The sequence below is a fragment of the Stigmatopora nigra genome, chromosome 1 (assembly GCF_051989575.1).
Source record: "Stigmatopora nigra isolate UIUO_SnigA chromosome 1, RoL_Snig_1.1, whole genome shotgun sequence".
Classification (NCBI taxonomy): domain Eukaryota; kingdom Metazoa; phylum Chordata; class Actinopteri; order Syngnathiformes; family Syngnathidae; genus Stigmatopora; species Stigmatopora nigra.
In genome coordinates this window covers 2,836,787-2,864,292 of record NC_135508.1, presented here as the reverse complement: position 1 = coordinate 2,864,292, position 27,506 = coordinate 2,836,787, and the positions used below count along the sequence as shown (strand labels likewise).

At 35.9% G+C, this 27,506-nt stretch overlaps 2 protein-coding genes across 6 annotated transcripts; one reads left to right on the top strand and one right to left on the bottom strand.

The window, feature by feature from the left end:
• Window positions 1-306: 306 nt before the first annotated feature.
• On the bottom strand, window positions 307-9,753 carry LOC144203300 (uncharacterized). Of its 2 annotated transcripts, none has more exons than XR_013327657.1 (3): window positions 9,145-9,753; window positions 8,598-8,666; window positions 307-634 (listed from the first exon to the last, which is right to left on the bottom strand). XR_013327657.1 is itself a non-coding variant. In XM_077726699.1 (3 exons), exons 1-3 carry the CDS (start codon window positions 9,689-9,691, stop codon window positions 375-377), a joined length of 375 nt encoding a protein of 124 aa, XP_077582825.1. In that variant the 5' UTR covers window positions 9,692-9,753; the 3' UTR covers window positions 307-374. The 2 variants fall into 2 exon arrangements, 1 of the variants encoding a protein (XP_077582825.1); XM_077726699.1 differs by having other exon boundaries at window positions 9,646-9,753.
• slco4a1 (solute carrier organic anion transporter family, member 4A1) lies at window positions 9,284-27,106 on the top strand. 4 transcript variants are annotated; one of them, XM_077726667.1, is made up of 14 exons: window positions 9,284-9,624; window positions 12,220-12,296; window positions 14,066-15,111; window positions 16,424-16,514; window positions 17,309-17,430; window positions 18,862-18,973; window positions 19,354-19,508; window positions 20,812-21,064; window positions 21,170-21,335; window positions 22,293-22,471; window positions 22,593-22,657; window positions 22,749-22,897; window positions 24,265-24,428; window positions 26,374-27,106. In XM_077726667.1, the coding sequence occupies exons 3-14, from the start codon at window positions 14,292-14,294 to the stop codon at window positions 26,426-26,428; spliced, it is 2,331 nt and encodes a 776-aa protein (XP_077582793.1). In that variant the 5' UTR covers window positions 9,284-9,624; window positions 12,220-12,296; window positions 14,066-14,291; the 3' UTR covers window positions 26,429-27,106. The 4 variants fall into 4 exon arrangements, with proteins under 4 accessions (XP_077582793.1, XP_077582808.1, XP_077582817.1 ...); XM_077726682.1 differs by having other exon boundaries at window positions 9,285-9,624; window positions 21,173-21,335; XM_077726691.1 differs by lacking the exon at window positions 26,374-27,106 and having other exon boundaries at window positions 9,286-9,624; window positions 24,265-24,875.
• The last annotated feature ends 400 nt before the right edge of the window (window positions 27,107-27,506 follow it).

Genomic DNA, 27,506 nt, shown 5'->3' with positions numbered 1-27,506 from the left:
TATTAAAACACATTTTAGTACTATTAAACACATTAAACACATTTTAGTACTATTAAACACATTTTAGTACTATTAAACCACTAGTTATTTGTTACTTTGTCAATAGATATCAAATTAGAACAAATAAAAATGTTTTTCCAATCCAATATCCTGTTTGGGTGTTTTTTTTTAGAGGGTTGGAACAAATTTGTTTTTTAATTCATTTCTATGGGAAACATTCGCTTCCGTTACAAGAAAATCGACATACAAACTCACTCCTGGAACGCATTAAGCTCGTATCTCGAGGTACCACTGTATAACACTTTTCCATTCAATCAAATCCTTTATTTTAATCAAAAATACTTATTTAAAGTATAGATGTATAACCTATGATTTTACACACTGGTTTTGCACCCATACATTGCATCAATATTGGACAGTATGTGTTTGTGTGGGTGTGTGTGTGGGTATGTTTGTGGGGACGGGTGTGTTTGACTTCGTATGTTAGTGAATGCCCACAGAGCAAAAACCAAACAGCCTGATGAAGCGTTAAATTTCACTTTACTTGCCCGCATGTGTCCCAGGACAATCAGTTGTTGGCCCAAAATGGATTTCCTTCCACTCTGTCTTGACCCTCCTTCACACTCCATCTGCTCTGTTTACAAGAAAAAAAAAGGGACAACCCAAATGTAAGTCCACTCACCTGACTAAAACACAATCACATGTTGGGAAGGAAACACAAACATCAACAACTCAACAACTACTAAACGTTAACAAATAAATCGGCCATAACAAAAAAACGTGAATCAAAAACTCTTAAGCAAAACAGAAGTAAGAACGACAAACAATACCAACAGTTTCAAAAGCAAGGGTAGAATAAAACCGAATAATATAACCGAAAAACCCGTATGTACAGTTATAACTGTACTTCCGAAATTAATTGATTCAAAATACCGTATTTTCACGACTATAAGGCGCACTTAAGTCTTAAATGTTCTCCAAAATAGACAGTGCGCCTTATATATGGAAAAACAGAAAACGAAAAACCACCACTGTCGGATATTTAAAAAAATAAACGCCTGAAGTGAAACAATACTGTTAAATATGCAGATGCCATCTTAGTTTACAAAATCTTCCATCATATAGCTCCTCCCCCACTGCAAGATTTTATACGAAAAAAAATCCAAAACATCAACAATGGCTGGCTCTAGAGGTGACTGTAAAGTAGTGAGTGCATCATACCTGGAAGTCAATAGCAATTACCGTATTTTCACCACTATAAGGCGCACTTAAAAGTCTTACATTTTCTCCAAAATAGACAGTGCGCCTTAAATATGGAAAAATCAGTAAATATAATATACATCTATACTCTTCATTTTAATTTGATCCTAAAACAATATTTATTTTAGCTTTTTTAAAAATATACTTTTAGATTTTACAAAAATATTTTTGAACTAAAATCACCAAAAAAGATTAAAAAATGACAATTATTGATTTAAAAGGAGTAAAATCAGGAAATGTAATATACATCTATACTCTTCATTTGAACTTGATCCTAAAACAATGTTTCCTTTTATATATATTTTTAGATTTTATAAAATGTTTTTTTGAACTAAAAACACAGAAAACATGGATTTAAAAAATTACAATTATTCATTTAAAGGGGGGGGGGGGGAATACGGAAATTTAATATACATCTATACTCTTCATTTGAACTTGATCCTAAAACAATTTTTCTTTTTATATATATTTTTAGATTTTACAAAATGATTTTTTGAACTAAAAACACAATAAATGGATTTAAAAAATATATAATGATTGATTTAAAATGGGGAAAATCGGGAAATGTAATATACATCTATACTCTTCATTTGAATTTGATCCTAAAACAATGTTTCTTTTTATATATATTTTTAGATTTTATAAAATGATTTTTTGAACTAAAAACACAAAAAAATGATTAAAAAAATACAGTTATAGATTTAAAAGGAGTAAAATCAGGAAATTTAATATACATCTATACTCCATTTGAATTTGATCCTAAAACAATGTTTCTTTTTATATATATTTTTAGATTTTACGAAATTATTTTTTTAACTAAAAACACAAAAAATGGATAAAAAAATGACAATTGTTGATTTAAAAGGGGGAAAATCAGGAAATTTAATATACATCTATACTCTTCATTTGAACTTGATCCTAAAACAATGTTCCTTTTTATATATATTTTTGGATTTTACAAAATGATTTTTTGAACTAAAACACCAAAAAAATGGATTAAAAATTACAATTATTGATTTAAAAGAGGCAAAATCAGGAAATGTAATATACATCTATTGTCTTCATTTTAATTATATCATAAAACAGAAAGTCGGCACTCATCATTTACTTTCCTGGGCCACACAAAATGATGCGACGGGCCAGATTTGGCCCCGGGGCCACCACTTTGACACACGTGGTTTAGAGGGATACAAGTACTTGTGTGGTATACCAACCCTTTCTTATTGTGGATGAGTCGAATCAAGTCCCAAGGTTATCTCCAGTCAAACTAGTCAAATCTGGTCCCAAAAATACCAAGTCCCGACAAGTCACAATGTTCTCATCTTCACTGTGTTCTTTGGACAAATTCACTTGGTAAAAGGTCAATACCGAGAGAAAGAGTTTGGGTGTACTGTCAGGGGATGATCAGTGTTTGGCAGGGTACGAGAGAATTTGAGGTAGAGTGAAAACACTTTGCCAGTGAGAGCAGTGGCAAGCTGATGTTTGCTGACAAGGGCAAAAAAGCGAGAACTCCCATGAGAGAGCAACCCTGATGCTGCAACAAATGAGGCGACAGGAAAGAGTAGACAGCTCCGTCCTCTGTGTGTCTTTTTCAGGACGGCGCCACCAATCGTGAGTAAAACATTTATGTTACGTTAAAAAAAAGTAATGTTTCAAAATATGTCCAAGAAAAACTCCAAATAAGTGCTTATGAAATTCGGGATTTAGGGTAAAGTGTTACTTCTACTTACAAAATTGGTTCCAGAACCTGTTTTGTAACTTGGATTTTTTTCTAAGTAAAGAAGTACAGTGGTACCTTGAGATACGAGCAATTTGAGATATGAGTAAAATTTCGGGGAAATATTTATCTTGAGATACGAGACAAATTTTGAGATATGAGCAAACAGCGGACACAAGATGCTGCTCAGAAGAACATCATGGCCACTGTCTTTCCCATCGCAACTCCCTCGTCTAATGTCTCTACGAGCACTGGGCGGAGCCTTGCATTTTTCCCCCGTTAGTCAGTGCCAATGGCGGAGCTTGTTTGCTAATACGATAGGAGTTTATACTACTTCTTGTTGGCAAGTGGTCGTGTGTTATCATAATGTGAGGACATTTGTGTGCATCGTTTTGGGAATATTTTGAAGATAATACAAAATCAAACAACCTTTGATAGGTTGCATCTGAAAGTCAGGGTGGAGGCGGGGCCAATAGAGCCAACCCGGGAGAAGAAAGGTATCAAAATTGAAAACAAAATTAGAATTTAATTTAGTGTAAGGTTAGATTAAATTTATTTGTGTGTCTGCATCGTAATCCAAGTTCATTTAAATGTATTTATGTTATGTTACTGTGACCAGACCATTGGTCGCCGGTCGTTTGGTCGCCGGTCTTTTGGTCGCCGGTCTTTTGGTCGCCGGTCTTTTGGTCGCCGGTCTTTTGGTCGCCGGTCTTTTGGTCGCCGGTCTTTTGGTCGCCGGTCTTTTGGTCGCCGGTCTTTTGGTCGCCGGTCTTTTGGTCGCCGGTCTTTTGGTCGCCGGTCTTTTGGTCGCCGGTCTTTTGGTCGCCGGTCTTTTGGTCGCCGGTCTTTTGGTCGCCGGTCTTTTGGTCGCCGGTCTTTTGGTCGCCGGTCTTTTGGTCGCCGGTCTTTTGGTCGCCGGTCTTTTGGTCGCCGGTCTTTTGGTCGCCGGTCTTTTGGTCGCCGGTCTTTTGGTCGCCGGTCTTTTGGTCGCCGGTCTTTTGGTCGCCGGTCTTTTGGTCGCCGGTCTTTTGGTCGCCGGTCTTTTAATCGCCAGTCAAATGTACTTAGATATTAAACAGTACTTAGATATTAAACAGTACTTTGATATTAAACTCACTCTCTTAGATATTAAACTCACTCTCATGAATATAATTTTGAGAGGTGGCTTCAACAGTAAACTTTGTGTCACCATTTGACCGGCGACCAAAAGACCGGCGACCAAAAGACCGGCGACCAAAAGACCGGCGACCGAACGACTAGCGACCAAACGACTAGCGACCAAACGACTAGCGACCAAACGACTAGCGACCAAACGACTAGCGACCAAACGACTAGCGACCAAACGACTAGCGACCAAACGACTAGCGACCAAACGACTAGCGACCAAACGACTAGCGACCAAACGACTAGCGACCAAACGACTAGCGACCAAACGACTAGCGACCAAACGACTAGCGACCAAACGACTAGCGACCAAACGACTAGCGACCAAACGACTAGCGACCAAACGACTAGCGACCAAACGACTAGCGACCAAAAGACCAGCGATCAAAAGACCAGCGACCAAACGTCCGAGCACCCAAAATGTCAAACAAAATTAGAATTAAGTTAAGTGTAAGGTTATATCAAACTTATTTTTGTGTGTGCATTGTCATCCAAGTTCATTTAAACTTTTTCATGTTATGTTACAAGCGTGTTGCCGTGCGAAATCCGTCTAACTTCAATCATATTAAACACATTTTAGTACTATTAAACCACTACTTATTTGTTTATCTATTATCTACACCCACAATTGAGATGGAAACACAAACTAAATCAGTGTAGCAAAACAAATTGTGGACGTATGGCTTTAATAAAGTGATTGAAAACCCTCCCTTTAAAAAAATCCTACTTTTCATCAGTTTTCATTCACACACACACACACACACACACACACACACACACACACACACACATGTGACCTCATCACTCATGTTACACTAAGCAATGGTGCGAAGCAATTCAGGCTCACATCCATTTCAATCTAAAATAATAATCCTTGTGGATAGAATAAATTATGGAGGCAACTCTCGCTGTGTTAGCACCAAACTAATGATGCACGTCCAGGTTATGTTCTTCATGGTCCGACAGATTAATTTTACTGGGACCGACGTGGTCTTTTTTTACTTTAAATCAAAAGTGTTTGTCTTCAACGGACTCTATTACATAAAAAAAATCGTTACTTGAAAATTAAAGCCCTGAAATTTGTGGAAACTCGATTTAAATGATTGGATTGACAATCTGTAACTTTATTAACCTAAAAATGTACAGGCCAATCAAAATGTTTTTAAATATACACATTTACCCATTTCACAAGTGTGTTATATCAAAATTCTGATTATATTAGCGAGATTATTGCAAAGGTTTTCCTTAAAAACGTACATTTTGTTTTATACACAAGAACAACAACAGCAATCCATGTAGCAACTTGCTTGTAAACAAAACAATGAAAGTGACTTTAAGGGCCTTCTAAAAACATTTTTTCCGATTACAAAAGAATAAACTCTAGTACCCTCTTTGAGGAGTATGGAAAATGAATGAATGAAATTGTATTTATAGTATTTTCTCGCATATAAGCCGTATTTATAACAAAAAAATGATGATTAAATAAAGGGTAAAAGACTCGCTATAGTCTTTCACCAGTAGATTAAGCTCCATCACCCTCTTTGAGCAGTACAGATCATGAATGAATAAATGAAATCATATATATAGTATTTAGTCGCATAGAAGCCGTATTTGTAACTAAAAAATGCTGATTAAATCAAGAGTACAAGACTTTATATAATCTTTTTCGCCAATAGATTAAGCTTCAGCACCCCCATTGAGCAGTACAGATAATGAATGAATGAAATCATCTATATAGTATTTTTTCGCATACGGGCCATATTTGTAACTAAAAAAATGATGACTGAATCAAGGGTACAAGACTTTATATACTCCTTTTCACCAATAGGTCGGCTAAGTGACATTTACTATTTGTTGGTTATTTTCTGTTTTGCAGTAAGAAAACAACCATTATCGGATGAATTAATTCATTATGATATTGACCCTAATGATGTTTTAATTCATACAGAATTGCAGAAATACCACGTATGATGATTTTTCTTTAGATTTTCCCTTCAAAGTAACACATTTGTACTCCCTATTTAAAACATGAATATGGAGGTAAAAAAATTGAAAATCGGAGGCGGCTTATATGCGAGAAATTGTAAAATTCGATGATTTTAGGGCAATTTTAACCGTGCGGCTTATACGCGAGAAATTGTAAAATTCAACAATTTTAAGGACATTTGAAGGCAATTTTAAGCATGCGGCTTATATGCGAGAAATTGTAAAATTCAACAATTTTAAGACAATTTTAAGCATGCGACTTATATGTGGGGGCGGCTTATATGTGAGTAAATACGATAATACTATAAATATTTTTGCTCGCCCTTTCATTTGATTTGCTTCGAGCATATGCTATTGGTGCTGCTCACTCAGCCTGAAATATATAATAATAATAATAATAGTAATTCAAAAGCACATTCAAATGCCTCATAGATCTCACTGTTATGAATATCGAGGCTCAGGTCATTTAAATCTGACAATGGCATAAATGCGTACGTAGTGTTGAAATGGAATTATCATTCTTGCTATTGATTAGCCAGGCGGCTCATAATTAAAGCCAATCGGACCTCAGGGCTACTGCAGCTGGTAAGACGGAGTGTGATGAATGCTCAAGTTTCTCGCGGCGGAAAAAACGTGGGTGTGTGTTTGTGTGTGGTGCATTGCATGACAAAAAGACACAACAAATCATTTTACTGCATTGAATGGTGGGCTTTTTCTTCTATGGACTTCTGGGAACATTTTTTCCCATGTAAAATAACTAAATACAACCTAATCTATTAAAAATTCTGATCTCATAACCAGCCAATGGGAAACGGGCTCGTATGCTCGTATCTCGGGTCAAAGGTTTGATCATAATTTTCCTCATATCTAAAATTTCTCGTATGTCGGGACACTCGTATGTCAAGGTATTACTGTACACTAACTAAATTTGACCTCTACAATTAATGTTGCCCTGACAAGTGCTTGAATAAAAATAAATTTAAAAAATTACAGTGCCTGAATAAAAATACATTTCAAAAAATGATGGTGCCTGAATAAAAATAAATTTAAAAATTACAGTGCATGAATAAGATAAAAATAAAAAATGTTAATGCCTGAAAATACATAAAATTTAAAAATTGACAGTGCCTGAATAAAAATAAATTTAAAAAATGACAGTGCCTGAATAAAATTTAAATTTAAAAAATAACAGTGCCTGAATAAAAATAAATTTAAAAATTGACAGTGCCTGAATAAAAATAAATTTAAAACATGACAGTGCCTGAATAAAATTAAAATTTAAAAAATAACAGTGCCTGAATAAAAATAAATTTAAAAATTGACAGTGCCTGAATGAGAAAAATGACAGTGCCTGAAAAAAAAAAACAATTAAAAATGACTGCCTGAATGAGAAAAATGACAGTGCCTGAAAAAAAAACAATTAAAAATGACAGTGTCTGAATAAAAATAAAATTTAAAAAATGACAGTGCCTGAATAAAAATAAAATTTAAAAAATGACAGTGCTTGAATAAAAAATAAAAAATGAGTGCCTGAATAAAAATAAATTTAAAAAATGACAGTGCCTGACTAAAAATAAATTTAAAAAATGACAGTGCCTGAATAAAAATATTTTTTTAAAAATGCCTGAATGAAAAATTCAAACCTGACCACTATTCTTAACCAGAATTCCAAGCCTGCAGTAACATAACTTTTTCTTTTTTTAGCAGAAGAATAAAATGCTTAGCAATGTACTTTTTCTCCTTGAAAAAACACAGTTAATTTAGGTCCGCATGCCTCTTTGAAATCCAATCAACAGAATTAGTTAAGATCTACTGCAGATATTCTCAGTCAATATTTCCGTTTCCCTCGGCTGACCGTACTATTCGCCACAAAAGTTTTTTTTTTAACTACTGATACTCTTTAAAATGCAGATTTTAACACCATGTAGCATACATTCCTATATACTTAATTGTTTGTTTAATTCTTTGACCCTTCCTCATTATGCACTATTTGTTTATTTATTTTATTGTTTTAGTGCGATTGTAAGAAATTTTCAGTGTTTTTAATTTAACTTTATAATTGTGGAAAAACACAATTTGCTCGACACTACAAGAGAAAATATAATAAATATTTTTTTTTATTATTATTTTTCATACTTTTATTGAGTAGCATTTCCATGACCTTTCATTGTTATTACTATTATTTTTGTTGTTGTTTCAGGGACATAAACCAAATGTTATGTTTGTAGTTGTTTGATATTTAGTTGATTTATTCAGATTTTCTGTTAAAGCATGGAAATATTATGCTGTAGTTACATTATTTGTCTCCTGTCAAATAATATTTTGTGTATTAACGTTATTTTCTATTATTTTCAAAGAGTAAGAGTGCTATCAAAGTAGATTTGACGTCAATACCCAGTGTTCCTTTGATTTTAGTACAATGTAGTGCTATTACGTGTATTGTAGAAGAGAAAAGCTGAGAAACACTGACCTCTTGTGGTAAAGTACGTGAAGTACGTCTGAAGGATCATTCTGATGGCACATCCAAGTTTATTGTGATCTATTGTGTGAATGGAAAACGGGTTTGTATTATAAATTTATAAACAATTTTACATGGTATAAGGGTGGAATAACAAATACTTGAAAATAATAAAAATTACACACTTCTATAGATTACAAAATAAATTAAAACTGAACAATTAAGCATGGTGACATTTTGGGATTTTTAGGGGCCTTTTTATTTTCTACACACACAAAAAAATACATCTTCAATGTTGTTGACGTGTCCTGTACATTAAATAACGCTTTAATTCCAGGTAGCGAGGTATTGAAAACGTTTTTTTAAATCAAGTGACATCTGACATTTAAAGTTTGAGCTATTTAAGAGTCAGCGTTTAAGTGAGTACAGCACCATCTAGTGTCGAACTTTAGAATGCAACCAAAATGTCCCTCGAATTCAACCTTTTCATCATCATTTTTTTTATACGTGCCACCAAAAAAACCCTTTGACAGCCTTAAACACAGTTTGACTTTCTTACCTTGTTCCTCTCTTCCATAATTCAATTTCTATGCATCCATTGACTTTGAATATCAATATTAATCATGTTCAAAGCAGAATTGACGGTTACATCGCCTTACATTACCGCACTTAGTTCCAGCTGCGTTTGATAACACGCCATAAACGCTCCAAAAAAAGACTCACAAAACTGACTTCCGTTATTATTAACATCATTATCATCCCTTAATAATTCTCACGACTACTAATAATATTAATACCAATAATTATCAACCCTAACCCGAACCACTTTGTACGTATTGCAGCGACGGTGTCACCGTGTCACAAAGCCTCCGCCATATTTTACACTTTCACGAGGAGGCAACGTGCTCATCACGGACATCCCTGCACGGCTGCGGCTGTCAAGGACCAGAACCCCCCCAAGCACCCTCATCATCATTCTCTCAGGAAAGACCACGTCGTGAGAACCAGAGGGGACACCTAAATACATAATATTTCCACGGTAAGCCCCTTTTAAAGCTACCTTCCATCCACTTGGGCGCGGATGCTTCCGAGATATAGTCCGACATCCGCAGTAAACATGCCCACCGGCATGCGACCTGTGCCGGCTTTTCTACCCTCAAAACCCCCGACCAAAAAACGTCTTATTTTCCCATTTACTATAACGCATCTGCTAAAGTCCACGCTATTTTAAATATAATATATATTTAAATATTTAAATACATACAAATAAGCATCGAGTGGTAATATATTTTTAGCCGTATTAATAATGTTTTACGTCAGGCGCAGAAGGACCTCAATGTTAATTGTAAGGCAGTTGTTAGTGGACGTTAATATGTGATCAAATCATTGCTAATGTGTTATAAAATCGTTTTTAAGGCGTGATATTGTGGTTTTTGTGTGTCAAAGCATGGCTGAGAACGTGAGGGTGTTTCCCGTGTTCTGCAGGTGTGTGTGTGTGTGTGTGTGTGTGTGTGTGTGTGTGTGTATTTGTGTAGCTTGATTTAGCATGCAGTATCTATAAATAGACAGTACTATAGTATAAGTATTTATACAAGTATTTCATTGGGACAATAGTCGATGGGTATCATTTTTACTCATTTAAATGGGGATGAGATGATCTGAGTGACATTTTTTTGTGTTACAAGAGTGGCAAGTGGCGTATTTTCCGCACTATAAGGCGCAACTAAAATACTTCAATTTTCTCAAAAGCTGTGCATTTTATAATCCGAATGATCAATATTGGTTAATCATTGTATGAAAAGTGTTTATTTTTTCTTTATCTTGAAATGAATGACCGTATCGGCCACGTTATGGTGTTTCGTGCATGTGATTTTTTTATGCGCATATAAGCCGCATTTTATTTTAGAGACAAATACAGTGTATATGCGAGAAAATATGGTAATCAGAAGAATGATTAAAAAAACTTTCGGGGAATGTAATTTGAAGTAGTAATGTGGACATAACTATACATGTTTTAATTATTTGGACATGTGAATGAATTAAATTGAATTATTTGTTGTCATTATACAAGTATAATGAGATTAAAAGCTTCACTATGAAGTGCACAAATTAATAATCAATAAATAATAATAAATAACCAATAATACATTGACATAATAAATCGTCAACAACATAAGTAGTCACTCACCCATCATTCATAGATGATTGATATAGTCAACATACAGATAATAATAATTAAAGTGTCTTATTTTTGCAAAAATACTGTCTAATATTACTTTTGTTGCTAGGTCAGGCTATTATTCTCTTCAGTTGCTGTGGCAATAACCACCGTGCATAACTAATTCAGTTTAATTTGAATGTGATTGCCTGACCCAGTTCACAAAAAAAGAAAAAAAAATTAGATGAGGCCAAACTGGGAGAACAGATTGCATTCTGTGCAAAACTGTAAACTGACACGAGCCTTTTACCATGCCTGTTGTTGTTCAATAAAAACAACACTGACACAAAAGGACCAGCAAAGGTAAGGTATCTTTTCACATGCTACCTTCTGAGATATTACAGAATGATGTAAAAGATTGAATAAGAAAACAGTAATCCCTCGATTATCACCTCTTTCCTTATCACAAATGTACTACTCAGCAATTTTTTTTTGCTATTATAATTGTTATTATTTTTTAAGTTTGTAAAATGGTGAAAATCCATGCTGAAACGTAAGCGGAAGCTACTCTTGCTGATAGGACTCAGCGCAGAATTTTTTTTTTTATTATTATTTTTAAAGGGTTAGGTTTACTTAGCGATGTTTTTCTGGTATTATTAAAAATGTTTTTTAAATATTTTTTTAGTTAAATTTAAAAATCAACGCGTAAGCAGAGGCTACTCTTGCTAATAGGACTCAGAACAGAATAATTTTTATTATTGTTATTTTTAAAGTGTGAGGTTTACTTACTTCGTGATTTTTTTCTGATATTATTAAAAATGTTTTTTAAATACATTTTTAAATTCATAAAAAATGTGAAAATCCAAGTTGAAACTCTTAAGCGGAAACTATTCTTGCTAACAAGACTCTGCACAGAATACTTTTATTATTATTATTCTTTTTATTTATTTATTATCATTTGTATTATTACTTACCTGGCGTTTTTTCCACTTATCAAAAGTTTTTTCATTAATTAAGTTCATAAAAATGTGAAAATCATTCTGAAACTTGTAAGATGAAAGTACTCTTGCTAATAAGAATCAGCAGAGAATATTTTTTGTATTATTATTATTTTTAAAAGGGTTACGGTTACTTAGCATTTTTTCCCACTATTATTACAAAAAAATGTTTTTTGAAAGTCCATAAAAATGTGAAAATCCACGCTGAATCTGATAAGTGGAAGCCACTCTTGCTACTAAGACTCAGCACTCAAGAAAATAAAAGTTATTATTGGGGTAACCCAACTTTGCGATTTTTCGATTATCTCGGCCATGTCTGGTCTACATTAACCGCGATATTCGAGGGATTACTGTACATCATTTCCTCTGGCTTCACAGCATCACATTTAAAAAGTCTCAAATCAGATATAACTGTCGACCATGTGTGTGGAGTGTATCGAGATACATAACCTCAAAACTTGTTTCCTTGCTTCTTCAGAAGCCTTTGTTTCTCACCGAATTGGAAAGACCTTCTTAGCCACCAAAGCCAAACAGTTCCCGCTGTGAAGATAAAAGGTTTGTTGACTCGCTCTGAAAACACAAAAAACAGCAAAATATCAAAACCAAACAAGCTCTATGGAAACCCCAAAATATTTATGATTTTTTTTTATTTTTCTTGTAGAAAAACTTTAAAATATCTAGGAATAGCTAGCATGTCTGCTTCCCTCAGAATAGAATCAAGTTGACAACCCAAAAAATGAATTTAGGGCATTAAAGCACTATCTTACAAGTAGATTATGTTTTAGCAACAGTTTTAGGATAGCTCCTCCCCCTGGGCGTGTCCTGATGTGCTGGCACAGCACTCGAACATAAGAGGCTTTCTGAGATGGGCTTAGAATTTATTTCTTTTCATTCTAAGTCATTATTCGGACATATTTGTTCAATTTTATATCTGGAATGGAAGTAGGATTTATTTATTTTTTTTTTTTTTTAAACATTTGAGTTTGTAAGGATGTACAAAACATGGATTGGATTTTTTATTTTATTTTTTTTAAACATGATGTTCTTAGCTATGAATGGTAAGTAGTCCTCGTTTTCCTGATGTGGATAACCTTAACTCATCACAAGTGTCGTGGTTCAGATTTCTAGGTAGTGGTTTAGCCTTTTCCCATTTCGTTTTTTTGCGGCTTATATGTGAGTGCGTACCTGATATTTAAACGATAATTTTGCGAGACATGTTTATTCATTTGTTTTCCACACTGCTTATCCTCACCAGGGTTTTCTGGAGTACTTGACATCCAATTGTATGCTAAGAATTAGACCAAAAAATTCATCCCTACTGACATTTTGCACTATTATGACATTTTAAGAGGTTAAATTACATAGTACATTTTAAAAGGACATTTTAATGGTATAGTCTTTGCCCATGAATAATTTTACTTTGCACCTAAAACACTTGATTTGGTTCCTAAGATTGTGAATGACATTTTTTGAATTGAATTGAATGCTTTTATTGTCATTATATAAGTACAAGATTTAAAATTTTAAATTTCCTGGCAAAGTAAAAATAAAAAGTATTGTTTGAAGTTCAGATAAAGTACTGTCCCAAAATGTTTAGTAGAGGAATATTTGTTTAAACTGTAAGAACAAGTCTTTGAAACAAAAAAAAGGTACCCATAAAAATGGGTTTTTAAGTAGAGAGGCATGTTTTCATGCATTTTTGTTGTTGTTGCTGGTTCCTAAGATTGTGAATGACATATTTTGAATTGAATTGAATGATTTTATTGTCATTATACAATTATCAGATTTAGAATTTAAAATTTCCTGGCAAAGAAAAATAAAAAAGTATTGTTTGAAGCTCACATAAAATACTATCCCAAAATGTTTAGTAGAGGAATGTTTGTTAAACTGCAAGAATAAATATTTTAGACAAAGAGGTACCCATAAAAATGGGTTTTAAGTAGTAGAGAGGGTTGTTTTCATGCATTTTTCTGTTGTTGCTACAAATGAATCCTTTGACTTTCCAATGATATTCCTTTATCACAGTTATTCACCTATTGCTTTCAATCTTAGCACCAAATTCACCACCATGAACGAAGTATTACTATATTTCTTAAATTATAATTATTTCAGAAAAGAAGGTAGCCATAAAAATGGCTTTTAAGTAGACAGGCTTATTTTTATGCATTTTTTTGTTGCTACAAATGAATCCTTTGACTTTCCAATGATATTCCTTTACCTCTTTATCACAGTTATTCACCTATTGCTTTCAATCTTGTTACCAAATTCACCACCATAAATGAAGTATTACCATATTTCTTAAATTATTTTTTTCTTTCCTAAAGGATGCTATGAGTCAACCCACAAGTCTTGCCTTATGAAGAACCACCAATCAAAACAGCCTTAAAGACAATCTCACCCTAGTGGACGAACAGGATAAATACACAAGAAATTCCCACTCCTGCTGGATTAACAACCTCCTATGTTCGAATTTAACCTTCCTAATTTCTTCCCCATTGTCTTAAATTATCACCCAATCAAATTCCCCAATCCTCACTCACATCTCAGACAATGCTTGATGCCGACGCCTCCTTTAGCTCCAGACAGGAGCTCCTTGACCTTCACGGCCTTTCTTTAAGTAGAAATACCTCTCTCGACACACCCAGCCCCGTAGACTCTCACCACGTAGATCCACATCTCATAGACTCAGGCGATACTCCCATCCGACCTTGCATCTTTACCGGAGCTTCCACTTTTCCAGAACAAATCTACGGGAAGCAAACAAACCCTAGTGAAGAATCGCCAAACACATCCAATGAAACACCCACAGAGTCGGCTCACCTTTGCGGATGGGGGGCGCTAACACCCAAAAACATCCAAGTCTTCAACACGCCACGATGGGTGTTGTTTTTTCTATGTGTAGCTTCGTTTCTACAAGGGATGATCATCAATGGTTTAATCAATACTGTGGTGACAACCATCGAGAGACGATTCGACCTACGAAGCTACCAAGCGGGTCTCATCGCTAGCTCCTATGATATCGCCGCTTGTATTTGTTTAGCATTTGTTAGCTACTTTGGTGGGACGGGCCATAAGCCTCATTGGTTGGGTTGGGGGGTTCTTCTCATGGCTTTGGGTTCCCTGGTTTTCGCCTTGCCTCACTTCACCACGCCACCTTACCAGGTTAGTCTGACTGAAGAAACTGGAATATGCTATGGCAACCAGAATAGGACATCTTGTCAGGATCAAGAAGTTGGAGGGTTGTCCAATTATCGATTTGTTTTCATGCTGGGACAATTGCTTCATGGAGTCGGCGCCACGCCTCTCTACACGTTGGGAGTTACGTATTTGGATGAGAATGTCAAGTCCAGCTACGGGCCTGTTTATACCGGTGAGTCATATGGTGTCTATGAAATTAAAGCTCCTAGCACAGAGATTGGCAAATTATGGCCCGTGGGCCACATCCGGCCCGCGAGGCGTTTTAATCCGGCCCGCTGACGTTGTCCAAATAATTTTTTTTTTTCCCAAGATGGAGCCGCGAAAGCCAGTGGCAGTAGCTCTGCCCACTTATTTGTTTTTCGTGTTTTACAGACGCTCTATTTTTTTTAAATGACATTTTAATATTTCTTAATACATTCCTTTTTACTTGACTTTGTACTTTATAGTTTTGACTTTAATGATGAGTAATGAGTATGTTAATATTTAAGTCTTGTTTTGCTTTTATGTTTTATATGTACTGTTAACGGATGCACTTTTTTATATGCATCGTATCTTGTGCTGACCTGGCCCATCTGTCAAATCTTTAAAGTCAAAGTGGCGCCTGGGCCGAAAAGTTTGCCCACCCCTGTCCTAGCATAATAGCAACTACCGTATTTTCACACCTATACGACGCACCGCCTGGTAGTTGTGGGAGTATTGTCAGTATTTTTTGGCAATACAAAAGGTTGTTCGTTTCAAAGAACGCGTTGCTATGGTTGTGCTAGCATGACACATGTTAGCATGCATGCTGGCGTATGTTTTAAGAAGGCAAGCGCAAAACTGAGTTTGATTTTTTTAAATTGGCGTAATATGTATTTGGGAAAATATAAGGCAAAGTATTCAAACATCTACAAATCTGTCAAAGTCATCATCTTCTGTAGCCAATATTAAGAAATCAGTTAAGTGGGCGACCATCTTGTGTCAGAGTTTTCACTGTGGGGTTTTGTAATAGTTATCCAATCCATTCCAATGAAACTAGTCAGTAAAGCGGTGAAGGTCATACAAAATGTTTAATTTAGTGCATAAACAAGGCGCACCGATCGATTGGGCGCACCGACCTATTAGAGCAAATTTTACTTACTTTTACAAGCGCCAGATACATGTGAAAATACGGTAATTTAGCATTTTTAAAGTTGTCAAAGCTGAAGCGGTCAGGGTCATACAACATTTTTTATTTAGTGCATAAACAAGGCGCATCGACCAATTGGGCGCATCGACCATTTTGCAGCAAAACGTATGACTTTTACGTGCGCCTTATAGGTATGAAAATACAGTAATTTGCCATTTTTAAAGTTGCCACTGTTGATTTCAAAACTGTGTAATGGAATTTAAAAGGTAGACACAAAAGAAAATGAAACTTTTATCTTAACATAGGATATGACTGTTATTAACACGGGTGATGAAAGTGAAAGTGTTACACCCATGCATTGAATTTCTGCCCCCAGGGATCTTTTATACTGCAGCCATTGTGGGTCCGGCAGCCGGTTATCTGCTCGGCGGTCACTTCCTCAACATTTACACTGAGATCAACTTCAAGTAAGTGCCACATTTGTGTGTGCATTTTCTTTCAGGGAACTTTGACAAAACTTTCTTTTGTAGCTTAAAATGTGCATATTTTGTGTCGGAGAGGTGCCTCAAGCGGAATATACCGTATTTTCACGACTATAAGGCGCACCCTCAACAAATTACATTTTTTCCATATATAACGTGCACTATATTATAAAGTGCACTGTATTATAAGGCACACTGTATTATAAGGCGCATTGTCTATTTTGGAGAACATTTAAGACTTTTAAGTGCGCCTTATAGTGGTGAAAATACGGTAATTGCTATTGACTTCCAGGTATGAAGCACTCACTACTTTACAGTCACCTCTAGAGCCAGCCATTGTTGATGTTTTGGATTTTTTTTGTTTAAAATCTTGCAGTGGGGGAGGAGCTATATGATGGAAGATGTTGTAAACTAAGATGGCATCTGCATATTTAACAGTATCGTTCAGTTCAGGCGTTTTTGTTTTTTAAATATCTGACAGTGGTGGTTTTTCGTTTTTCAGTTTTTTCCATATATAAGGCGCACTGTATTTTAGGGCGCACGGTCTATTTTGGAGAAAATGTAAGACTTAAGTGCGTCTTATAGTCGTGAAAATACGGTAGTTGTGAACACACTTTCTACATAAAACACATTATTGTACACACAAATTTTTTCTGTGTATACCATCAGCAAAATTTTCTATTACCTGCTACAGTTCGCCATGAGCAAATTTACACTCCTTGTATATGGTTAAGGGAATTTATCTTTACAGTAATTTGTATATTTATGTCCCATGAAAGGACAACTATGACTCCAGAGAACCCTTTGTGGGTTGGTGCTTGGTGGATCGGCTTTCTTGTTGGAGGAGCAGCAGCACTATTGGTGGCCTTTCCTATCCTGGGCTACCCAAGACAGTTGCCAGGTACTCATGATCTATACGTGTACAGTAGTACTTCTACATACGAGTGTTAGGACATACGAGCAATTTGAGATACGAGTAAAATTTTGGGGAAAAATTTATCTTGAGATACGAGTAAAATGTTGGGAATATATTTGTCTTGAGATACGAGCAAAATGTTGGGAAAATATTTATCTTGAGATACGAGTAAAATTTTGGGAAAATATTTATCTTGAGATACGAGTAAAATTTTGGGAAAATATTTATCTTGAGATACGAGTAAACTTTTGGGAAAATATTTATCTTGAGATACGAGTAAAATTTTGGGAATATATTTATCTTGAGATACGAGCAAAATGTTGGGAAATATTTATCTTGAGATACGAGTAAAATTTTGGGAAAATATCTTGAGATACAAGTAAAATTTTGGGAAATATTTGTCTTGAGATACGAGACAAATTTTGATATATGAGCATACAGTGGACGCGAGAGGTTGCTCATAAAAACATCATGGCCACTGTCTTTCCTGTCGCAACTCCCTCGTCTAATGTCTCTATGAGCACTGGGCGGAGCCTCGCATTCTTTTCAGTGTTTTTTTTACCGTTAGTCAATGCAAATGGCATATATACTACTTCTTGTTGGCAAATGGTTGTGCGTTATCCTATTGTGAGGACATGTGTGCATCATTTTGGGAATATTTTGAAGGGAATACAAAAGTAAACAACCTTCGATCGTGACCGGACGTTTGGTCGCTGATCTTTTATCGTCGTCGGTCTTTTGGTCACCGCTCTTTTGGTCGCCGGTCAAATATACTTAGATATTAAACAGTACTTAGATACGAAACTATTTCTCTTAGATATTAAACTCTCTCCTTCTTAGATATTAAAGTCTCTCTCTCTCTCTCTTAAATATTAAAGTCTCTCTCTCTCTCTTAGATATTAAAGTCTCTCTCTTTGATATTAAAGTCTCTCTCTCTCTCTCTTAAATATTAAAGTCTCTCTCTCTCTCTTAGATATTAAACTCTCTCTCTCTCTCTTAGATATTAAACTCTCTCTCTCTCTCTCTCTCTCTCTCTCTTAGATATTAAACTCTCTCTCTTACATATTAAACTCTCTCTCTCTTAGATATTAAACTCTCATGAATATAATTTTGAGAGCTAGCTTCAACAGTAAACTCTGTCACCATTTGACCATCGATCCAAAAGAGACCAAAAGACCGGCGACCAAACGTCCAAGCACCCTGTCGATAGGTTGCATCTGAAAGTCTGGGTGGAGGCGGGGCAAATAGAGCCAACCTGGGAGAATAAAGGTATCAAAATTTAAAAGAAAATTATAATTAAATTCAGTGTAAAGTTAGAATAAACTGATTTTTGAGTGTTTCAAGTTCTTTCAAATTTGTTTGTTATGTTACGAGCGCGTTGCCGTGCAAAAAGTCATTCAATGTGCATCTTTTTAGGTTCTCAAGAGCATAAAGCCATGAGAGTATCCGAAGCCCACCAGCTCAAAGATGGCAGCCACAACACAGCCTGTGACCCTCAATTTGGAAAATCTGTCAAAGACATGCCAAAGTAAGACCCTAACCCTATTCAAAATGAACTCTCAAGATTTTTATTTTAACATTTCTGATTGTTTGGGGGTAAAAAAAAAGGCATTTGAATGAAAAGCACTTCCAGTTTCATTCGTTTCAAGGTTTAACATTAGTTCAGATAATCCAAAGTGATTAATCAGGGCACATTATATAACATCACATCTCTTCCAATGTTATGCCATAGCAATGTTAGTGCACTAAGAATGGCTCAGTGCTTAGAGCAGCAGGGTTTAATTAAAAAAAAAAAGTTCATTCACATAGCCTTAATCGCCTATCCAGTTACGCCACATTCCCTAAAACAATATGGCACTTTCCAACATTGCCTGTATAACTTTCCCTTTTTTTTTTTTTTTATTATAGATCTGTACTACTCCTCCTAAAGAATCCCACCTTCTTATTTTTATGCTTGGCTGGTGCTACCGAGGCTACCCTGATTGCTGGCATGTCAACTTTTGGTCCCAAATTCTTGGAGTCTCAATTCAGTTTTAGTGCATCTGAAGCTGCTACCTGGTTTGGTGAGTGACAATGTAATTTCTCACCGGGTGGAGTTGGGTAAACTGGTCTTCAAGGGCCGCTGTGGGTGCAGGTTTTTTGTTACAACTGATCCAACAATAACAGTTTAACCAATGAGGTTTTGGCTGGAACTAGAAGCACCTGACTGCAATCCGATGAGTGGGTTGTTGGAGGTTTGGTCGCCAGTCTTTTGGTCGCCGGTCAAATGGTGACAGAGAGTTGACTGTTGAAACCAGCTCTAAAAATTATATTCATGAGAGAGAGTTTAATATCTAAGAGAGAGACTTTAATATCTAAGAGAGAGACTTTAATATCTAAGAGAGAGAGTTTAATATCTAAGAGAGAGAGTTTAATATCTAAGAAAGAGAGTTTAATATCTAAGTACTGTTGAAAACAGTAGATATTTAGATATTAAGCTCATTAATATAATTTTGGGAGCTTGTTTCAACAATACTTACATAAGGAACAGTACTTGGATATTAAACAGTACTTGGATATTGAACAGTACTTAGATATTGAACAGTACTTAGATATTAAACTCTCTCTCTTAGATATCAAACTCTCTCACTTAAATATTAAACTCTCTCTCTCTTAGATATTAAACTCTCTCTCTCTTTTAGGTATTAAACTTTTTCTCTTAGATATTAAACTATCTCTCTTAGATATTAAACTATCTCTCTTAGATATTAAACTCTCTCTCTCTTAGATATTATACTCTCTCTCTCTCTTAGATATTAAACTCTCTCTCTTAGATATTAAACTCTCTCTCTTAGATATTAAACTCTCTCTTAGATATTAAACTCTCTCTTAGATATTAAACTCTTTCTCTCCTAGATATTAAACTCTCTCATGAATATAAGTTTGAGAGCTGGTTTCAACAGTAAACTCTGTCACCATATGACCGGCGACCAAACGTCCAATCACGCACTCATTGCACTTCTAAGACACCAGATTGGCGGAAAGGTTTCCTCTTATCGGTTGGAACAAAAACCTGCAGCCAATGTGGCTCTTTCTAGAATAGTTAGTCCACCCCCGCTAACAATTCTCCTGAAAAAGGGAATCTATCGCTGCAAAAGGCAACTGATCCGGCTTCTCTGTCATTGGCTTAGCTCTGCAGTCTGTTTTTTGGGGGGCTACCGTATTTACTCGCATATAAGCCGTATTTTTCTGACAAAAAATGATGACTGAATCGAGGGTACGGCTTATATGCGCACAAAAAGACAATGGCAATGTTGATAATATTCTCATTCATTCTGTGGATGGGACTCTGTTCTTATTTTTTTTCTCCCTTATTAATATTTCCAGGCTTCATGGTGGTCCCTGCCGGAGGTGGAGGCACTTTCCTGGGGGGCTACATCGTAAAGAAACTGAACCTGCGCTGCCGAAACATCATTCGTTTCTGCATGATTTCTGCCATAATCAGTCTGACCGCCATCTTCATCTTTCTCTTCCACTGCCCCAATGCACCCATGGCCGGTATCACCGTTCCTTATCAGTCTGCTCTCAAGAACCCTAAAGAGCTTTACGACCAACCTAATAATCTGGCTCCAGGAAACAGGTGAGTAATTTTGTAAATAGAGGTATAGCTATTTCGCTTTCACACAAACAAAACAAACTTTAAATGAGCGTTAATCCATTACTGGAGTGATTCTGATTGTTTCAGCAGCTCTTCTGTAGCAGAGGACTTAACAGTGGTCTGCAACGCGGATTGTGGCTGTGTCCGCGAGCTCTACAATCCAGTTTGTGGCTCTGACAACATCATGTATTACTCTCCCTGCCATGCTGGTTGCACTTCCATTAACCATACTGAAGTCTCCACAGGCAAGAAGGTACAGCACCACATTCACGTTTCGCCAGTATTACGATGGATAGAATGCAAAAAAAATAAATAAATGGGGAGCTCGGACGTTCAGTTGCCGATCTTTTGGTCGCCGGTCTTTGGGTTGGCGGTCTTTTGGTTGCCGGTCTTTTGGTTGCCGGTCTTTTGGTCCCTTTTGGTCGCCGGTCAAATGGTGACAGAGTTTACTGTTGAAGCCAGCTCTCAAAATAATATTACTGAAAGAGAGTTTAATACCTAAGTACTGTTTAATATCTAAGTAGTGTTTAATATCTAAGTAGTGTGTAATATCTAAGTAGTGTGAAATATCTAAATAGTGTGAAATATCTAAAGTGTGAAATATCTAAAGTGTGAAATATCTAAAGTGTGAAATATCTAAAGTGTGAAATATCTAAGTAGTGTTTAATATCTAAGTAGTGTTTAATATCTAAGTAGTGTGTAATATCTAAGTAGTGTTTAATATCTAAGTAGTGTTTAATATCTAAGTAGTGTTTAATATCTAAGTAGTGTTTAATATCTAATTAGTGTTTAATATCTAATTAGTGTTTAATATCTAATTAGTGTTTATTATCCAAGTAGTGTTTAATATCTAAGTACATTTGACCGGCGACCAAACGTCCGGGCGACCAAACGTCCCGGGCGACCAAACGTCCCGGGCGACCAAACGTCCCGGGCGACCAAACGTCCCGGGCGACCAAACGTCCCGGGCGACCAAACGTCCCGGGCGACCAAACGTCCCGGGCGACCAAACGTCCCGGGCGACCAAACGTCCCGGGCGACCAAACGTCCCGGGCGACCAAACGTCCCGGGCGACCAAACGTCCCGGGCGACCAAACGTCCCGGGCGACCAAACGTCCCGGGCGACCAAACGTCCCGGGCGACCAAACGTCCCGGGCGACCAAACGTCCCGGGCGACCAAATGTCATGACATTTTGTTGCATTTGCATAGGTGTACTCTGGATGTAGCTGTGTGGATGTAAAGAACGCTTCCCTGGACTCAAATGGATTTGCTACGGCAGGAAAATGTAGTAGCAACTGCCACCACATGTCCACCTTCCTCTCCTTCCTCTTCTTCGCCATCTTCTTCACTTTCCTCTGTAGCATCCCGGCGCTTACTGCCACACTCAGGTGAGGTTGTAGAATGTAGCGGTCTGGTTTGAGGCATCAAGTTTTACTCTTGACAAGAACTCTCCATTTTTTTCTGGCTTTTCTGCACGGTAATATTGATGAAAACTAACTACTATTTTAGGTGCGTACCAGACAGCCAGAGATCCTTTGGACTTGGTATCCAGTGGATTGTGGTCCGCACATTTGGTAAGTTTCATGGGTAACGTCTCATGCTAAAGCAAGGGTGTCAAACATGTGGCCCGCTAGACTCAATTTGTCCATTGCTGTTCCCTCGCAGGTGGTATACCCGGGCCCATTGCATTTGGATCCATGATTGACATCTCCTGTTTGCTGTGGCAGGATCAGTGTGGAGAACAGGGCTCTTGCTACCTCTATCAAAACTCTGCCATGAGCCAATACACACTCCTTGTGGGAGTCATATACAAGGTAGACACACAGTAGGCAAGGGTCTCTCAATTTCTTGTGAACATATACCCGTCATTTCAACGTGAAAAACTGCACACACTTTTTTCGTTCAATCCGGAGCGTGGGTGGGCAAACTTTTGGGCCCGGAGGCCACATTGACTTTAAAAATTTGACAGATGGGTCGGGTCAACACAAGATACGATACATATAAAAAAGTGCATCCGTTAACAGGACATATGAAACAGAAACAGAAAAAAATGACTCAAGTATTAACATACTCACCACTCATCATTTAAGTCAAAAGTATAAAGTACAAAGTCAAGTGAAAAGGAATGCATTAGGACTTAATTTTCAAATTTTTTTAGTTGCGCCTTATAGTGCGGAAATACGGTGAATTTGGAATTGGACATTTGAACAAGAGCACCAAGAACATCTAATGTATCTATTTAGTTACAAATGTGTAGTGTACATATTAGTAGTATATTTTCCTAAGTGACATACAAAATAGAAACATGTCGCAAAACTGTTTCGTTTTTAATAAGGATTTATGTTTATTCACCGACTCTATTTTCTCACTTATACAATTTTACCTTCATTTGTACTACCTATTAAAATATGGAGGGGAAAATTGTCATGACCGGACGTTTCGTCGCCGAACATTTGGTCGCCGGGACGTTTGGTCGCCGGGACGTTTGGTCGCCGGGACGTTTGGTCGCCGGGACGTTTGGTCGCCGGGACGTTTGGTCGCCCGGACGTTTGGTCGCCCGGACGTTTGGTCGCCCGGACGTTTGGTCGCCCGGACGTTTGGTCGCCCGGACGTTTGGTCGCCCGGACGTTTGGTCGCCGGTCATATGGTCGCTGGTCTTATGTATTTAGATATTAAACAGTACTTAGATATTAAACAGTACATAGATATTAAACAGTACTTGGATATTAAACAGTACTTGGATATTAAACAGTACTTGGATATTAAACAGTACTTGGATATTAAACAGTACTTGGATATTAAACAGTACTTGGATATTAAACAGTACTTGGATATTAAACAGTACTTGGATATTAAACAGTACTTGGATATTAAACAGTACTTGGATATTAAACAGTACTTGGATATTAAACAGTACTTAGATATTAAACAGTACTTAGATATTAAACTCTCTCTCGCCCCTAGATATTAAACTCTCTCTCCTAGATATTAAACTCTCTCTTAGATATTAACGTCTCAGATATTAAACTCTCAGATATTTAACTCGCTCAGGTATTATTTTATGAGGGAAATTATAAAATTCAAAATTTTAAGACCATTTTAAGGGTACGGCTTATACACGAACGCGGCTAATATGCGAGAAAACACAGTACCTCTGACTGGTCTTTTTTGTTCCTCCCAGATTTTGGGGACAATCTTCTTCATGCTGGCCAGCATCTTGTACCAACCTCCTCCGGAATCGCCCCAAAGCAGCCGAGGAAGTAGTGACCACGTCACCTGTGGTGACAAGAGTGACTTTCCATCCCACCTAGCTACAGACGGGGTCATCGTCAACCCGCATGCCAGGTTTTGACAAACGAAAAACATTCATTCGCTGAGTCTCGGTGCTTTTCTCGGATACCTTCGGCCTTCTCTCTTGCTTACTTGGAGATGTTTTCTTTTTTTCCCCACTAAGTTTGACCTAAACATCACTTTGAAAAGGACGTTCGGGTAAATGGGAAATGAATGGAATGCAATCATTTAGACGTGGAATGAATGTCGAGCAGAAGGAAAGTGGAGTTTGTCCCGAAACTTATTGCCTTTGCTGTTACCAAATGTTAACACGCATATCCGTCAAAAAGTTTTGTTTCAGTTCATGTGTGTGTGTGAGTTCTACAAAGTGATTGGACAGCCAATTGTAAACATTCCAGTGGGAATGTTGACCAAGAATTTGTAGTCACATCCAGAGCCATTGTAGCAATCTATATAACAATCAAATTAATTAATTTTTACTTCATGGCAAAGATTGTAAATCTGATTTCCAAAAATTTTCGACAATTTAAGAAACCTAAAAATTCCAAACAGTTTGTTCAAATAAAAGAGAAGTAGCTAAAGTTGGAACTAGATTAAATTTGAAAATATGACCAAAACAATCTGGATATTTCGATAGTTTGCATGTTTTTAATTGAAAAAAATTAACTTGTTAAAAAATTTGAAGAAGTCTGTTCCAATCAAGGAGAAGTAGTTAAAGTTGAAACCCAAGTTAAAAGGGAAAGATTAGAGCTAGAGTCAATTTGAAAAAAATGACCAAAAAATATGGATATTTCGATAGTTAGCATGTTTTTAATTGAAAGAATTGAACTTGCTAAAAATTCAAAAAAGTCCGTTCCAACCAAGGAGAAGCAGTTAAAGTTGAAAATCTAATGAAAAGGCACAGACTGGAACTAGAATCAATTTGAAAAAAAAATAACAAAAAAAATCTGGATATTTTGATAATTTGCATGTTTTTAATTGAAAGAATTGAACTTGCTAAAAATTCAAAAAAGTCTGTTCCAATCAAGGAGAAGTAGTTAAAGTTGAAACCCAAGTGAAGACAAAGATTGGAACTAGAGTAAATTTGAAAAAAATGACCCAAAAAACATCTGAATATTTCGATAGTTTGCATGTTTTTGATTGAAATAATTTAACTTGCAAAAAAATTGAAAAAGTCTGTTCCAATCAAGGAGAAGTAGTTAAAGTTGAAACTCAAGTGAAGGCAAAGATTGGAACTAGAGTAAATTTGAAAAAAAAAACACCAAAAAAATCTGGATTTTTCAATAGTTTGCACGTTTTTAATCGAAAGAATTGAACTTGCTAAAAATTCAAAAAAAAGTGTCTTCCAATCAAGAGGTAGTTAAAGTTGAAACCCAAGGTAAAGGGCAAAGATTGGAACTATAGTAAATTTGAAAGAAAATATACCAAAAAATCTGGATATTTTGATAGTTTGCATGTTTTTAATTGAAAGAATTGAACTTGCTAAAAATTCAAAAAAAGTCTGTTCCAATCAAGAAGTAGTAGTTTAAGTTGAAACCTAAGTGAAAAGGGAAAGATTGGCACTAGAGTAAATTTGAAAAAAAAATGACCAAAAAAAAAACTGGATTTTTCAATAGTTTGCACGTTTTTAATCGAAAGAATTGAACTTGCTAAAAATTCATTAAAAAAGTGTCTTCCAATCAAGAGGTAGTTAAAGTTGAAACCCAAGGTAAAGGGCAAAGATTGGAACTATAGTAAATTTGAAAGAAAATATACCAATAAATCTGGATATTTTGATAGTTTGCAAGTTTTTGATTGAAATAATTTAACTTGCAAAAAATTCAAAAAAAGTCTGTTCCAATCAAGGAGAAATAGTTAAAGTTGAAACCCAAGTGAAGACAAAGATTGGAACTAAAGTCAATTTGGAAAAAAATGACCAAAAAAATCTGGATATTTAGACAGTTTGAAGGTTTTTAATTGAAACAATTGAACTTACTTGTGTCTACTATACATACCTCAGTGCCAGAAGACAGTACTACTTGATGAACAACTACTCCCTCCAAATACAGCCATGACCCTCTTCTAGAAGTCACATCAATTCCATTCAGACAGTAGGTCAAATTATCAAAGCACTTTTAAACGTTGGCACTTCAAAAACGTGTAAAAACGTAAAAGCACATTTGCATTTTTTGATAAATTTAAGCACGAGACAATTTTGTTTCATTGTAGCCCATTGGGTTATTTTTTTTACGCTTATTTAAGTCATTATTTAATTTTTTTGGCCATAATTTTGAATGAGATTGAGGCGGTAATACTTGATTTTTCATTGAAAAACTACTAATTATTTAAAAAAAAACATTTGAGCAAATTTTTAAATGAACTGCGATAGAAAATGTGACTACAAATGTGCCATAACGAATTAAATTTTTTTCATAATTGTTGTCGGAAAAACTGGAGCAAATGCGGTAAAAATACGACGTCATTTGAACGCACTTTTTTGTGTAAAGTTCCTTTTTTTAATGTGAAAAGGAATGCTGCTCCATATTGTCGTTTATCTGTTTTTGGAACAAAAATGTTGTCCCTTGTCGTTCATTGTCGTACTTACGGTTCGCTGTGCGTTCTTTTGGTCGTTGCTTTTGGGTCCATTTTTTTGTTTTGTTTTTTTAATGGAAGCTAAAGCTGAATTGGAATATATTTTTATGCAATGACTTAAGGATATGGTGTTTCTAAAATAAAAGTTCACATTAAATGTGCTTTGGGTGCCTGTGAACTTTAAGAATTTAGATCAGGGGTGAGCAAACATTTTGGCCCGGGGGCCACATTGACTTTAAAAAATTTGACAGATGGGTCAGCACAAGATATGATACATATAAAAAAGTGCCTCCGTTAACAGTACATATGAAACATAAACTGAAAAGAAGGACTTAAGTATTAACATACTCATCACTCATCATTAAAGTCAAAAGTATAAAGTACAAAGTAAAGTAAAAAGTATAAAGTACAAAGTAAAGTAAAAAGTATAAAGTACAAAGTATTAAGTACAAAGTAAAGTAAAAAGTATTAGGTACAAAGTAAAAAATATTAGGTACAAAGTAAAAAGTATTAAGTACAAAGTAAAGTAAAAAGTATAAAGTACAAAGTAAAGTAAAAAGT